The sequence below is a fragment of the Neovison vison genome, chromosome 7, assembly GCF_020171115.1.
Source record: "Neovison vison isolate M4711 chromosome 7, ASM_NN_V1, whole genome shotgun sequence".
Lineage (NCBI taxonomy): Eukaryota > Metazoa > Chordata > Mammalia > Carnivora > Mustelidae > Neogale > Neogale vison.
Genome location: NC_058097.1, coordinates 12,873,676 through 12,886,898, shown reverse-complemented (window position 1 = coordinate 12,886,898; position 13,223 = coordinate 12,873,676). Strand labels below are relative to the sequence as shown.

The 13,223-nt window shown below is 44.6% G+C and overlaps 2 protein-coding genes across 2 annotated transcripts in view; both read left to right on the top strand.

Annotated features, from left to right (window-relative positions):
• HYDIN (HYDIN axonemal central pair apparatus protein) overlaps positions 1-7,888 on the top strand; it is a 326,268-nt gene extending 318,380 nt beyond the window's left edge. The window contains exons 85-86 of the mRNA XM_044255773.1: positions 5,263-5,487; positions 7,209-7,888. Coding sequence (XP_044111708.1) covers positions 5,263-5,487; positions 7,209-7,691 — 708 coding nt within the window. The 3' untranslated portion in view covers positions 7,692-7,888. The remainder of the gene's footprint in view (positions 1-5,262; positions 5,488-7,208) is intronic.
• A 4,757-nt stretch (positions 7,889-12,645) lies between these two features.
• The window catches only part of VAC14 (VAC14 component of PIKFYVE complex), a 98,811-nt gene continuing 98,233 nt past the window's right edge, over positions 12,646-13,223 (top strand). The window contains exon 1 of the mRNA XM_044255772.1: positions 12,646-13,003. Coding sequence (XP_044111707.1) covers positions 12,900-13,003 — 104 coding nt within the window. The 5' untranslated portion in view covers positions 12,646-12,899. The remainder of the gene's footprint in view (positions 13,004-13,223) is intronic.

Here is a 13,223-nt window from a genome sequence, read left to right as displayed (position 1 = left end):
AACACTCTAACATTTTATGTTTTTTTGCTGTTAACGTCTTATGTCGTGACGGCCGTCACGTTGACGCACACAGCTGAGGTTCATTCATCCCCATCACTGTATAATATTCCATCACATGACCATAACCACAATTTAGATATCCTTTCTACTGCGGCCAGACGCGTGTGTTGGTGTTAGCATTGGGCTATCATTAAAAATGCTGCCACAGACCTCACCATGCAAGTGCCTTCCTGATGTACACGGCGTGTGTCTGTCCACAGTGTGCACCTAGCAGGAGAATCACAGGGGTGTAGAGGGTGTAGGCTTGTAACCTCCCATCAGGAGATAACCTCTGGTCAGTAACGAGATCTGACCAACTTTTGGCACTGTCACATTTTTAAAGGCTTACCAATCTGATAAAACTTGGGATAAACTAATAGTGCCTTGTGATCTTAATTTACCTTTTTACAAGCAGATTGACCTCAGTTGGGTAACAGCCTGTGTGGGAGATCTGCCTCCTTGCTCTTGAGTGAGAATGGACCAGTTTTCCTTTCTTGTCTTCTTGCCCAATTTGAGCATCCATTCTGCCAGCGATAGAAAAAGAGTCGGGGTGAAAGAATTTCACGATCCCGTGAAAGAATTTATGAAAGATTGAAGTTAGGTCTTCCTCAACTCACAGATGAAGCCACTGAGCCCTGGTGATTTCTTTTGGGGGGAAGACTGTCTGTTCCTGACTTGGTTCCTCAAATGAGTTATTCCACTGTTTAAATTTTCTGGTCCTTCCTGAATCACTAACAAGAGCATGCTATTTGATCCGTATATTCAAAATATTGGCACAACATTGTTAATATCCTCTTACCACCTCTTCTAAATGACATTCTTTTCTCATTTCTAATATTGGTTATTGTGCCTTCTATTTCTTGATCTGTTTTGTTACAGGTTCCTCCGTCTTCTCTCTTATATTCAAAAAGGCATCTTTTGGTTTTATTTGTACTCTTTATTGTACGTTTGTTTTCTAACTTGCTTGATTTTGGCTTTTAATCACTTCCTTCTTTCTGCTTCCTGTGTTACTGGTGCTTTATCTAATTTCCAAGCTGAATGCTTAGTGCATTTACTTCTAGTCCTCTTTATTTTCCCATATACACATTTAGACCAGAAGCCCCCCATCCTAAGTGCTGCTATAGCTGCAGTGTACAAATTTTTATATGCAGCATTTTTTATCATTAGGTTCAAAAATGTTCTAACTTTCATTATTATGAATACTTCTTTTTTGACTCATGGGTTATTAGTAAGTGTTTCTTCATTTCCAAATGTGGGGATTTTTCTACATGTTGTTTTTCAAATTATTTTGTGGTCAGGGAATATCTTCCACATTGTTCCAGTCCTCTAGAATTTGTTTAGACTTGCCTTACGGCTCAATAGATGATCTTTAAAAAAAAAAACCTCCATATATTTTTTAAAAGTATGTGTTTGCCATTTTGCTGTTAATTTTCTGATATTTTAGTCTACTTGTTTGGTCAGATTTAAGAGAGTATGTTAAAGTCACCACTGTGATGGGGATTTGTCCATTTGTCCTTGTAGTCCTTTGTTGTTGTTGTTGTCCTTGTAGTTCTGTCTGTTTTTGTTCTATATAATTTGAAGCTACATTACTAAATTAAAATCATACTGTCCTTCTGATAGTGTTATATTAAGACTTGATCAGCTCTTATATTCCTGTTCTTCAAGCATATCTTGGCCATTCTTGGCCCTTTGCATTTCCATATAAATCAGCTTGGGGCACCTGGGTGGCTCAGTGTGGTAAGCCTCTGCCTTAGGCTCAGGTCATGATCCCAGGGTCCTGGGATGGAGCCCCACATGGGGCTCTCTACTCAGCTGGAAGCCTGCTTCCCCGCCCCTTCTCCGCCTGTCTCTCTGCCTACATGTGATCTCTGTCTGTCAGATAAATAAATAAAATTTTTTTTAAAAAAATCAGCTTGTCCATTTCCTCCAAAAACATTAAATAACCTGTTAGGATTTTGATTGGATTATTTTTAGAATGTATTAGCTACCTGTTGGTCCATAATAAGCTGCCCTAAAAATTAGCAACTTGAAACCACAAGCATTTATTACTACCCCGTTTCTGAGGCTCAGGAATCCAAGAGCAGCAGCTTAGCTGGATTGGTTTGGGTTGAGGATCCTTCATGAGGTTGGAGTCCATTGTTACCTAAAAGGCTTGACTAGGGCTGGGTAACCTGCTTCCAGACTCACTCATGTGGTTGTTGGAAAGGTCTCCGTTCCTTGCTGGCTGTTGGCTCAAGGCTTCAGTACTTCACCGTGTACATTTCTCCCCAGAGCTGCTTTCAACATGACAGCTTGCTTCCCCCAGAGCGAGGGACCTAAGAGAAGCTGAGAGAGCAAAGGAGAAGAGAACCCCCATAGACAGAAACCACTCTTCTCCTCTTAATCTCAGAAGTGATATGCCATCTCTCTGCTGTGTACTGGGGGTCACATGGACCAGCCCTGGTCCAACATGGGAGAGGATGACTCAAGAGTGTGAGTGACAGGAGGCAGGACTCACTGGGGGCCATTCTGGAGGATATCTGTCACAGAGTATTCCAGTCTTTATGCTCTCGAGATTTCCAATCCATGAGCACATCTCCATTTATTTAAGTCCTCTTATTTAATTTCTCTCAATAATATACTTTTTAGTTTTCTGTGTAGAAGCCTTATTCATCTTTCATTAGACTTATTTCGAGGTTTTATTTATCTTGATACTGTTGTAAAACCTTTTCAAAATTTCATTTTCTATTGTTGCAAGTATATAACAATATTCATGATTTTTGTGTATTGACTTTGCCTTGATTTTTTGGCTTTTAAAGTTTTTATTTTAATTTCAATTAGTTAACACAGCATTATATTGGTTTCAGGTGTCCGATATAGGGATTCCACACTTCCATACGTCCCCTTGTGCTCCTCACCACGAGTGCTCTCCTTCATCCCCACCACCTCTTTCTCCCATCACACTATCCACCTCCCCTCTCGTAACCTTCAGATTCTCTTTTTTTGATGTGTCTCTCTTTTTTTTCCTTTCCTCATTTGTTTTGTTTCTTAAATTCCACCTATGCATGAAATCATATGGCATTTGTCTTTCTTTGACTGAGTTATTTTGCTTAGCATTATACTCTCTAGATCCATCCATGTCACTGGAAATGGCAAGCGTCCATTCTTTTTGGTAGCTGAGTAATATTCCATTGGTGGTCTATATACCACCTCTTCTTTATCTATTCATCTATCAGTGGACAGTTTGGTTGCTTCGATATTTGGCTGTTGTAAATCATTCTTCAATAAACATCAGGGTGAACATATCCCTTTGAATTAGTGTTTTTGTATTCTTTGGGTAAATAACCCAGTAGTGCAATTGCTAGAACACAGGGTAGGTCTATTTTTAACTTTTTGTATACTGGCTTTATAACCAACCGCCTTAAATAATTCACTTATCAATAATAATAATTTCAATTATAGATTTTTAAGTTTTCTACATGTACAATCCTGTCATCTGTGTGTAAATACAATTTTGTTTCTTCCATTATAAACTTCTTCCTTTAATTTCCTTTTCATTTCTTAGAGGGCTACCCAGAACATGCAGAACAATGTTGACTAGAAAGGCAATAAACAGCATATTTGCCTTGTTCCCAATCTTGAAGGGCAAACTTTCAAAGTTTCACCATTTATTGTGTTTATTTTGGATTTCTTATAAATACCCTTTATCAAATTAAGGATGTTCCCCCTCTTCCTAATTTTCTAAGAACTTTTTTTTAACTCCATAAATGGATATAGAGTTTTATCAAATGCCTTTACTGTATCGAGATGTTTGACTCTTCTCTTTTTTTCTCCTTTTAATGTCAGTGTGGCAACTGACTGGTTTTTCTAATGTTAAACCAATTTTTCATTCATGGAATAAACCCATCTTTGTCACAGAACATAATCTTCTTTATATATTGCTGGATTCAGTTGGTTAACATTTATATTGCGCGCTTTGTATATATGTTTGGGGGAGCAGAGAATGGCATCCACTTTTCTATTAGCCTTGTCGGGTTTTGGTCTCAAAATCATGCTATCTGAACTGGGTTCCCTCTTTTTCTCTTCTTTGGGTGAATTTGTGGAATACTTAGATTGTCTAATAGAACTTACAAGTAAATCTTTACGATCCTGGAATTTTGTTAAGGGAAATCTTTTTTACTATTGCTTAAATCTCTTTAATGGTTACAAAAATACCTAGGTTTTCTTTATCTACTTGAGTCTGGACTTGTAAGTTACATCTTTCATGCATTTGTCCGTTCTCATCTAATTTTTTAAATTGTGGTAAAATCATCTAAATTTGTATACTGTATTCTTTTCCGTTCAACAGCTACAACAACTTTAATGATACTCTTTTTATTCTATTTGTCAATGAGAAAAACTAGTTCTTTTTTAAAAAAGAAAAAATACCACCTCAGAATAAATACAAGATTTTAACTACACAAAATTATATGGAAGAGAAAATCAAAGTCCCCAAACCCCATTTCCTTCAGCCTAAGATAACTACTGGTAATATCTGATACACATCCTTGCTGTATCTTTTCTATACCTGCATAGACATATTCTTCTCCACAATAATAGGCACATGCTTTATATACATTTATGGAATGTCCTTCCTTTGACTTACAGTATCAACACCACCACCTTTCATGGCAATGTTTATAGCTCTGCCTCTTCCTTTCTAATAGCTACATACTTTTCCACCAACGTGGATAAACTATGATTTATTTAGCTGAGTTCTTACTAATAACTCATTTGAGTTGTTTCCCTTATTCTGTTATTATAAGCCATGCTCTTTGGTCCTGGTTTTGTTTTGCTATGGGTGATAGTAGAAGGAGGAAGAGAAAATCTTGCCCAAAAGAAGGTGGAACCCAGGAAGCTGTCCTGAGATTGGCTAAGAGCAAAGAAGGAGCTGCTGACCTTCAGCCCTCCTGCTGGCAAAACTCACTGCCTTTACCCTATGTGTGCGCTCTCAAGAGACTATCTAATTCTTGTTAGATGCAAAGAGATTCCAGATATATAAATACCCCTAGGTATTTCTAGAAAAAGCTAGAAAGGATACAAAGGAGGAAAAGGGCTATTTGGACAGAGATTCCCTGGGCTCGAGATCAGTGTGAGCATTTGCTGTGAAGCACCATTTTTCCCACCAACCTACTCTGAGGTCCCTGTGTGGGAAGGTATGCGTTGGACTCTCGGCCTTATAGGAGCCTCTGTCTTCTCTTGCAGGGCACATTCACATTTGAATTCCAGCCCCTGAGAGCTGGAGAAACCTTTGGGAGACTAACACTGCACAACAGTGATTTGGGCTACTACCTGTATGAGCTCAATCTGAAGGCCACGCCAGCACTGCCTGAAAAGCCCATCCACTTCCAGGCCATTCTTGGCAGTGGTCAGAGCATCTTTGCCAAGTTCATCAATTATACCCGGCAGAAGACCGAATACTACTGCAGGGTGAGCAGCCACTATCCGACCCTCTTCCCTCCCCTGGCCAGAAGTCTGAGCTTAAAAATAATAGGAGGAGGATACAGGGGGTGCAGAGGGAGTCTGGGTTTTCATCTAGCCTGGAAACTCCCAGCTAGAAACAAACACTATCGGGCCTGGGTTCTTCCTTACAGACTCTACCTTAACAAGCTGGGGTGGGGTGAGGGGTGGGAGCTGTGCTTCCCACAGCATGACGGTGGTCACTAGAAGAGACAGTAGTGCTTAGTGGTCACGAGTATAGGCTGTGAAATCCAACAGCCTTGGATTTGAACCCTGGCTTCACCACTTACTCCCCAAACACTTTACTAAAGCTCTCTGAACTCTTCTAGAAGTGGTAATAATACCCCAACCTCACAGGATTTCTCTGAGGCTTTTAAAAGATGCCTGTGAAACCGTCTGCATAGAGCCTGGCTCATAGTAAATGCTTATGTATGTTACCTATTACGTAAGTTGGAATCCAGTTTTAACTACTGAAACAGAAACCCAAAATAACAACAAAGTAAAAGTTATTCTTCTCTGAGATAACAGTGTGAACACGAGCAGTTTAGGCTGGAATGGCAGCTCCATGACATCAGGCGTCCAGACTTCGGTCCTGACACTCTTCCCTCTGCTGAGAGTTGTTTGGTCCACAGGGACCAAGACGGCTTACCCTGATGTCTGCATTCCAGCCAGCCCCAGGGGGGATGGCAGGGAGTTATATATATCCCTTCCACTCACATCCCCTTGAACAAAATAGCATAAGACCATACCTGGCAACAAGGGGAGCTACAAGGTACATCTTGTGCCCTGGGTTCCATGGCTACAGTCAGGAGGCATGGGCTCTTGGTCCATCATACCAGTCAGGAGAAGCTAGGTTATGCCGTAGTAACAAACAGCCCCAATATCTCAGTGGCTTAAAACAACAAAGGTTTGTCCCTCATTTGTGCTATCTATCCAGTGAGGGTCAGCAGGGGCTCTGCTCATCACAGCCATTTGGGGATCCAGGCTAAAGGACCACCGCGAGCTCAGATGTCACAGGTCATAGTACCATAGAGCTGAAAAGATCCCAAGGGGTCCTGAGCACTGACATTTGAGTGCCTTGGTGTGGAAGTGACCCCTTTCACTTCTGCTCAAAACTAATAGATGAGAACATCCACGAGGATCCAGAGTGTTCCTCATGGGTGTAGGAGAAAAGAAGAACAAGATGGGGGTGGGGAATAGCCCCAGCAGAGGCCACACTGCTGTAACCCAGCTTGGTGTCTCTGGGCAAGTCACTTAATATCTCTTAGCCTTGATTTCTTTGTAATAAAATGGGTAATAATTAGTATTATCTATTCTCCAAGGGACTTACAAGGGCATAACTTTTTTTTTAAAGATTTTATTTATTTATTTACTTAACAGAGAGAGAGAAAGAGAAATCACAAGTAGGCAGAGAGGCAGGTAGACAGAGAGAGGGAAGCAGGACTCCTGCTGAGCAGAGAGCCCGATGCGGGGCTCGATCCCAGGACCCTGAGACCATGACCTGAGCCGAAGGCAGAGGCTTTAACCCTCTGAGCCACCCAGACACCCAAGGGCACAACTTTTAATGACCTGCCCAGCCTCGCACAAACATAGGTTACTTGATGTCCGAGAGCAGGCGGGCAGGTGGGCCCAAGCCGCCCATGTGTCCTCTGGGCTCCTGTGCAAACCAAGTGCATTTCTTCCTCTTTCAGACTGACTGTCAAGACTTTCACACGGAAAAGATCATTAACGCAGCCCCAGGGGCTCAAGGAGGCACCGAAGTCAGTGTGGAAGTCTATTTTGAGCCCAGCCACCTGGGAGAGACCAAGGGCATCCTGACGCTGTCATCGATTATAGGCGGGGAGTATATCATCCCCCTCTTCGGAGTGGCTCTGCTCCCGAAGCCCCAAGGTCCCTTCCTGATCCGAGCCGGGTACAACATAGTCATCCCCTTCAAGAATATTTTCTATCATACGGTCACCTTCTCCTTCATTGTGGAGAACCCAGCCTTCTCTGTTCGTGCTGTAGACTCCGTGCGGCCCAAGAAGATCAACAATATCACCGTCTCCTTTGAGGGAAACCCATCGGGCAGCAAAACACCCATCACCAGCAAGCTCATTGTGACTTGTCCTCCTACTGAAGGCAATGAAGCAGGGGTTAAATGGGTTTATTACCTGAAGGGGATCACCCCTTAGTGGTAACTAACTAAGGTCAGTTGCATCAGTGGAAAGCCATATCCCAGCCTTCAAATGTATATATTATTCTACCTGGCAAAGAACAGAGAAAAGAGCCAGAATTCTACAGCTACTGTTTTATCTACTCCTTCAAATATAAGGGCACTTATTTCCATATTATATGCACCCCAAATATATACCTGAAATATATACAGATATATTTCATATTACACATGGTAACTACAAAAAGAAAGGAAAAAACTACATTGTACTTTTTAAGGGCAAGTCCCTGAATTTGGTTTCTAGTCATATCCTCAACACTCAAGGAATAATCTCCAGTTTTAATAAGATGACACAGATCTCACACGCGTGACCTCTTTTCAGATAGCACTTAGCGCATGACATTGGGCCCCCACAGTGCCTTTTAAAAATTCGTAATGGCTTAAAAAGCCCTTACACAGAACTCTCTTTTGATATGATATTTTATTCTGCTTTCACATAAAAGCCAAATAAGACACTATTTTCAAAATGACAACAGATAACACCTGCCCATTATTGTAGGGCCAGGGGCCAGGGATGCTCCCTCCATCTCGGAATCCCATACCTGTTCCCCACAGAAAGTTCTGGCTGAAGGCCAGGTCCTGGAGAAACGCGGAGCCTGCAGTCCCCCACTCCCAAGCCCGGCCCTGTGCCTAGCAGTCAGTCTGTAGCACAGCGATCCCCGGCCCACCTGCAGGTCTGAATCGGCCAATTCTGCTCCAGACCCTTCCAGCCCATGTTCTGATTTAATTGGTCTGGGGAGCAATGGATGCATCCTTTTCTCTTCCAAACTTGTAGAGCGGCATAGAGAACCTGTGCTACAGATCTTCCGCCCACCTGGCCATTAATGCTGCAATGGAGTCAGGAATCTACTTCCAAAGGAGAACCACACCGCAGTCTGCTAATGGTTAAACTGAAGCCATTTTGTATGTGCGGGGTGAGGTCTAAGTGCCTTTCCTAAGTGCTCCACCTCCAAGGGGGCATGGGACATCTGCCTTAGCCCAAGCTCTGGCCCTGGGTCCTGGAACAAGTATTAGTAGGACCACTTAAAATAATAATAATAATAGGACCACTTACCTGTTGGCACCACCTGATGAAATAAATGATTGTGGACTGGCCCTGGAGTGGATTTGCTTCTGCACTCACGCCTGAGGGTCCCCTGTCTCCACCTCACCCCCTCCACATCTCCTATAGCCCACCTGCACAGACACGGAGAAAGCACGAAAGGAGATGACCAGTGCTCCAAACCAGTGGTTCTGAAAAATGGTCCCTGGTCCGGCAGTGACAGCATCCCCTAGAATGTATCAAAAATGTGCATTCTCAGGGCACACCCAGACCTGCAGAGTCAGAAACTCCAGGGGTGTGGCCCAGCAACCTGTGTTTTAAGACGCCCTTATTGCTTTGGGTGGTGTGTTTTTTATTTTGTTTTTGTTTTTAATGGAGAGATATTCTTCTAACCCTTCTGTACCTCCCCGCCAACCCTCAGCCCAGTAGACCTTGCACTCAGCTAAAGTATTTGCAAAGCTACACGTAATAGCTGGTCTGCAGAACTACCAAAGGTGCTGCTCGTGGGATAAAGACAAACACTAGATGACAGATTTTCCAGATGCTTAAATGAGCAAAGATCACACCGAACAGCCATCTGAGAGGATGCGGAGATCAATGAGCCCGCGTTACTACTACCAAACACCCAGAGTCTGATGAAACCAAGGCTTTTCAAATTGTGTTATCTATCAAAATCACCCAGAGGGCTTGCTAACCTACAGGCTGTTGGGTCCCATCCCACAGGGTCTGATTTAGTAGCTTTAGTGGGCTTGAGAACTGGCGTTTCTGCCAGGTTCCCCATGAGGCCAAGGCACAGCTGTGCAGCCGGAGCCACCTTGCTCCACCACCACCTGGGAATGTGCTAGGGATGCAGCCTCTCAGGCTGCCCCAGACCTCCTGCATCAGCATGTGCCTTTTAAGGCATCTCTAGGAGATGATGCGTACCCCGCAGCTGAGAGCGGCTGCCTTAAAGGCAACTATGGAAGTTGAGCCTTTCCAGAAGCCACAGCCCTGGTGCTTTCCGTGAGAACCCTAGACACTGGCTGCTACAGACAATGGCCACTTCCCAGTGTCACTACGAGCCAAGTGGTGCCAGCTGGCCAGGGGCAATTTCCCTACCTCATCCCTCCTCCAGCTCCCCAAGCCACTCAGTCCAGAGCCCACAGCCTCCTGGACTGGAGTGAAGAGGCAGGCCATCTCCCTAGGACCAAACTCAGCTCACACCCTGCCCTAGCAGGGACACCTCTCCAGGAAGACTTGAGATGTGATACATCTCTTCCCTGGAGGTCCTGCTCGTACTTTCTCTGCCTCAAAAAAAGATAGAAACCGAACTGCTTCGTTTTGGCAAACCTGGAATGGCAAAGGACCTCAAGAGAGTTCTGGGGGAGAAGCTTGGTGAAAATGAACATTCTGATACAAGCTAATAGAAATTACCTTGAAAAAGATCCATTCTCAGCAAAGCAGACCTGCTAGCCTAGAAGTGTCTGATGTGGCCAGCCTGGCCAGAGCTGGCCACCAGGGTTAGAGGAGTGAACACATGAGAAAGCAAGGGTGGTCTTGGGCTTTCTTCTCATTGCCACAGCCGGTCCAGGAATACACAAATAACCTTAATTAGTTGGCATTTTCCAAGGTAATGGAACGAGAGAAAAGAAAGCATCCTCCCCCCACCAGGAATTTCTAAACTAAAGGTAGGACAAAGCATTAGTTTGAGCTTTGAATAAAAAAACTGGTTTCTTAGCAACCTACTCCACAATGTGATATCGGGAGAAAAGAGTTCCTTCTGGTCAAAACATTACTGTTTCAATTATTAAAAACCGTATCTCTCTATGACCCTCGGGAAACTCAATTCACCTTTAAGAAAAAGCCAAACCTAACAGCAAAAGAAACAGATGAAATATTATATTAGATACAGGTCCAGTGGATGTGAATACTCACTGGAGAAATAGATCCACATCATTCCCATTGATTTAAATTTTTTTCATTGTTTTGCATCAGCCATCATCAAAAATACTAGACATAAACTTTGTGAAGACATTTGGAAATGTCCTTATCAGTGCCACCCGGTGTCAAGGTAAGAGGAGAAAACTATGAAGCAAAACATTTTTTCTGGAGACAAATCAAAATTTGGAGTGGTTTCAGACTGGTGGTCCACCCCCCTCCATTCATTGGATTGTGCTGGCAAAGGTTTTCAAAGCTGTGAAACCCCGACTGGTAAGGGAAAGCACTTTTTTCACAGATTTTTCTAGAAACAATTCCTCCATGACTTACTGAATTTGGGGTTGGCTTTTTGTACTTGTTTCTATGGCTGCATAACAGATTCCCACAAAAGCAGCAGCTTAAAACAACACAAGTTTCTTATCTTGCAGTGTCCGTGGGTCAGAAGTCCAGAATGGACTCAACTGGGTTCTTGGCTCAGAGTCTCACAGGCTGAAATCAAGATGCCAGCCAGCTGCATCTGGAAAGCTCAACGAGGAAAAGAACCACTTCTGAGTTCTCTTGTGTTGACAAAATTCTCTTGTGTTGACAAAATTTACCCATTTTCTTGCCAATGGGCAACCCTCAGGAGACCACTTTCTGGCAACTAGCGGCCATTCTAAGGTCTTTGACATGTGGCCCATCATGGATGGTTCACTTTTGTTACTGTTTACTCTTCAAGGTCAGCAGGAGAATCTCTCTCCTGTTTCAAATGCCTCCTGACTACTTTTAAAGCCTCATCTGATTAGGCTGGACCCACCCAGGATAATCTCCCTTTTTATTAACTAAAGTCAACTGACTAGGGACTTTTTTTTTTTTGATTAGGGACTTTAATTACATCTACAAATTCCCTTCTGCTATATAACATAATTGTTAGAGTGACAGTCCACCATATTTACAAGTCTTGTTCACACTCAAGGGGAGGGGATTATACAGGGTATGTACCCAAAGGGGTGGAAATCTTGGGGGCCATACTGGAATTCTGCCTACCACACCCCCTCACTTGTGTCCCATAGATTCTGATCTATGGATTGAGGATAAGAGTCTATTTTCAACTTCGTTATCAGATTCACATGCATACTTTTCACTCATTAGAAAAAGTACTGTCGTGTATTATGCTCATATTTAATACTCTCTGGACTCCACTGTGGTCTAGCCCTTGTCCTAAGATCCCTGTCCACTATGGAAGCTTACAATAAGGAACTCTGTCTGATGCCTCTCCCTATTAGCCACAATACATCCATACAGTGCTTTTAAAGATTTTGCCACATAAAAAAACAAAACAAACAAAAAACCCAACCCTCTAAGGTATCCAAGCACAGTAAACGCACTCTCCTGAGTCCCAAATGGTGGGGTGACAGCCACAGTTGGTACCTGGGATTTTTAGGTAGTAGGTAGTACTGTTTTTAATTGAGAATTTATTTTAATGTTTTAAAAACATACCTAACTATTCACAGCCATGGTTTTACGACATAAGACTAAAGTAAGAATTTAAGATTTTCGAAAGTAATATAGTACAAGTGGCTAGAATATGGCGAAACTAACGACGGAATTACTCCAATTGGGGAAATACTGGCGACTAAACAGTAAATGAACGAGTGCGTTCACTGAGTATTTAGCAAGCTAAGCTACGTGCGTCAGGCTCCATGAAACCCTCCGTGCTCCTAAACGTACACAGAAGCCCAACACGCGCCTTGCCAACCACATGAAGGCACCTGAGTGCCCGGGCCACGCGCCCCGCACGCACCATCTGGAGCCACGCGCGGGCGTGAGGGGAGGAGGCGGACCCCTATGGGGGCGGGGACAACACACCTGCAGCCTGCGTGCGGGGGCGTGGCTGGCGAGGGGACGGACCTCGAAGCGGAAGGCGGAAGCGGCTGCAGAGTCACATGATCCGTGTAACATGGCCGCTGCCCCTTGAGCACTGCCGGTGCCGGGCGGGAGCGGGTCGCGTGAGCCGTTAGGCGGCCTGGAACAGGTGTGCGGGGGCGGGGTCCAAACCCGGGGTTCCGAGACGGCGCGAGGCGGCGGAGCGAGACAGGCAGGCCCAAGGCGGCGTGGTCCATGAGCCGGCGCCGGAGGCAGCGCGGAGCCGCAGACTCCCCCGGCGCCGCCCGGGCAGCCGCGGGCTGAGGAGTCGCGGGGCTCCGGGGAGCGCCCGGAGCTGCCACCATGAACCCCGAGAAAGACTTCGCGCCGCTCACGCCCAACATCGTGCGCGCCCTCAATGACAAGCTCTACGAAAAGCGGAAGGTGGCTGCGCTGGAGATCGAGAAGTAAGCCTCCGGCACCCGGGTTTGGGCGTGGGGAGCAGAACCAGGACCCCGCCCTGGCTGTGCAGCGTTCCTGCTCCTCGGGAGGGGACTCTTCACGCCTTTCCAGCCAGCTTTAGGCCCTTAGCGCAGTGCAGGAGATTAGGAGTCCTAGCTTTGCTTTTGACGGGCTGTATGACTTGGGCCAAGTTCTCTAACCGCCTGGTGCCCCCAGAGGATTGCC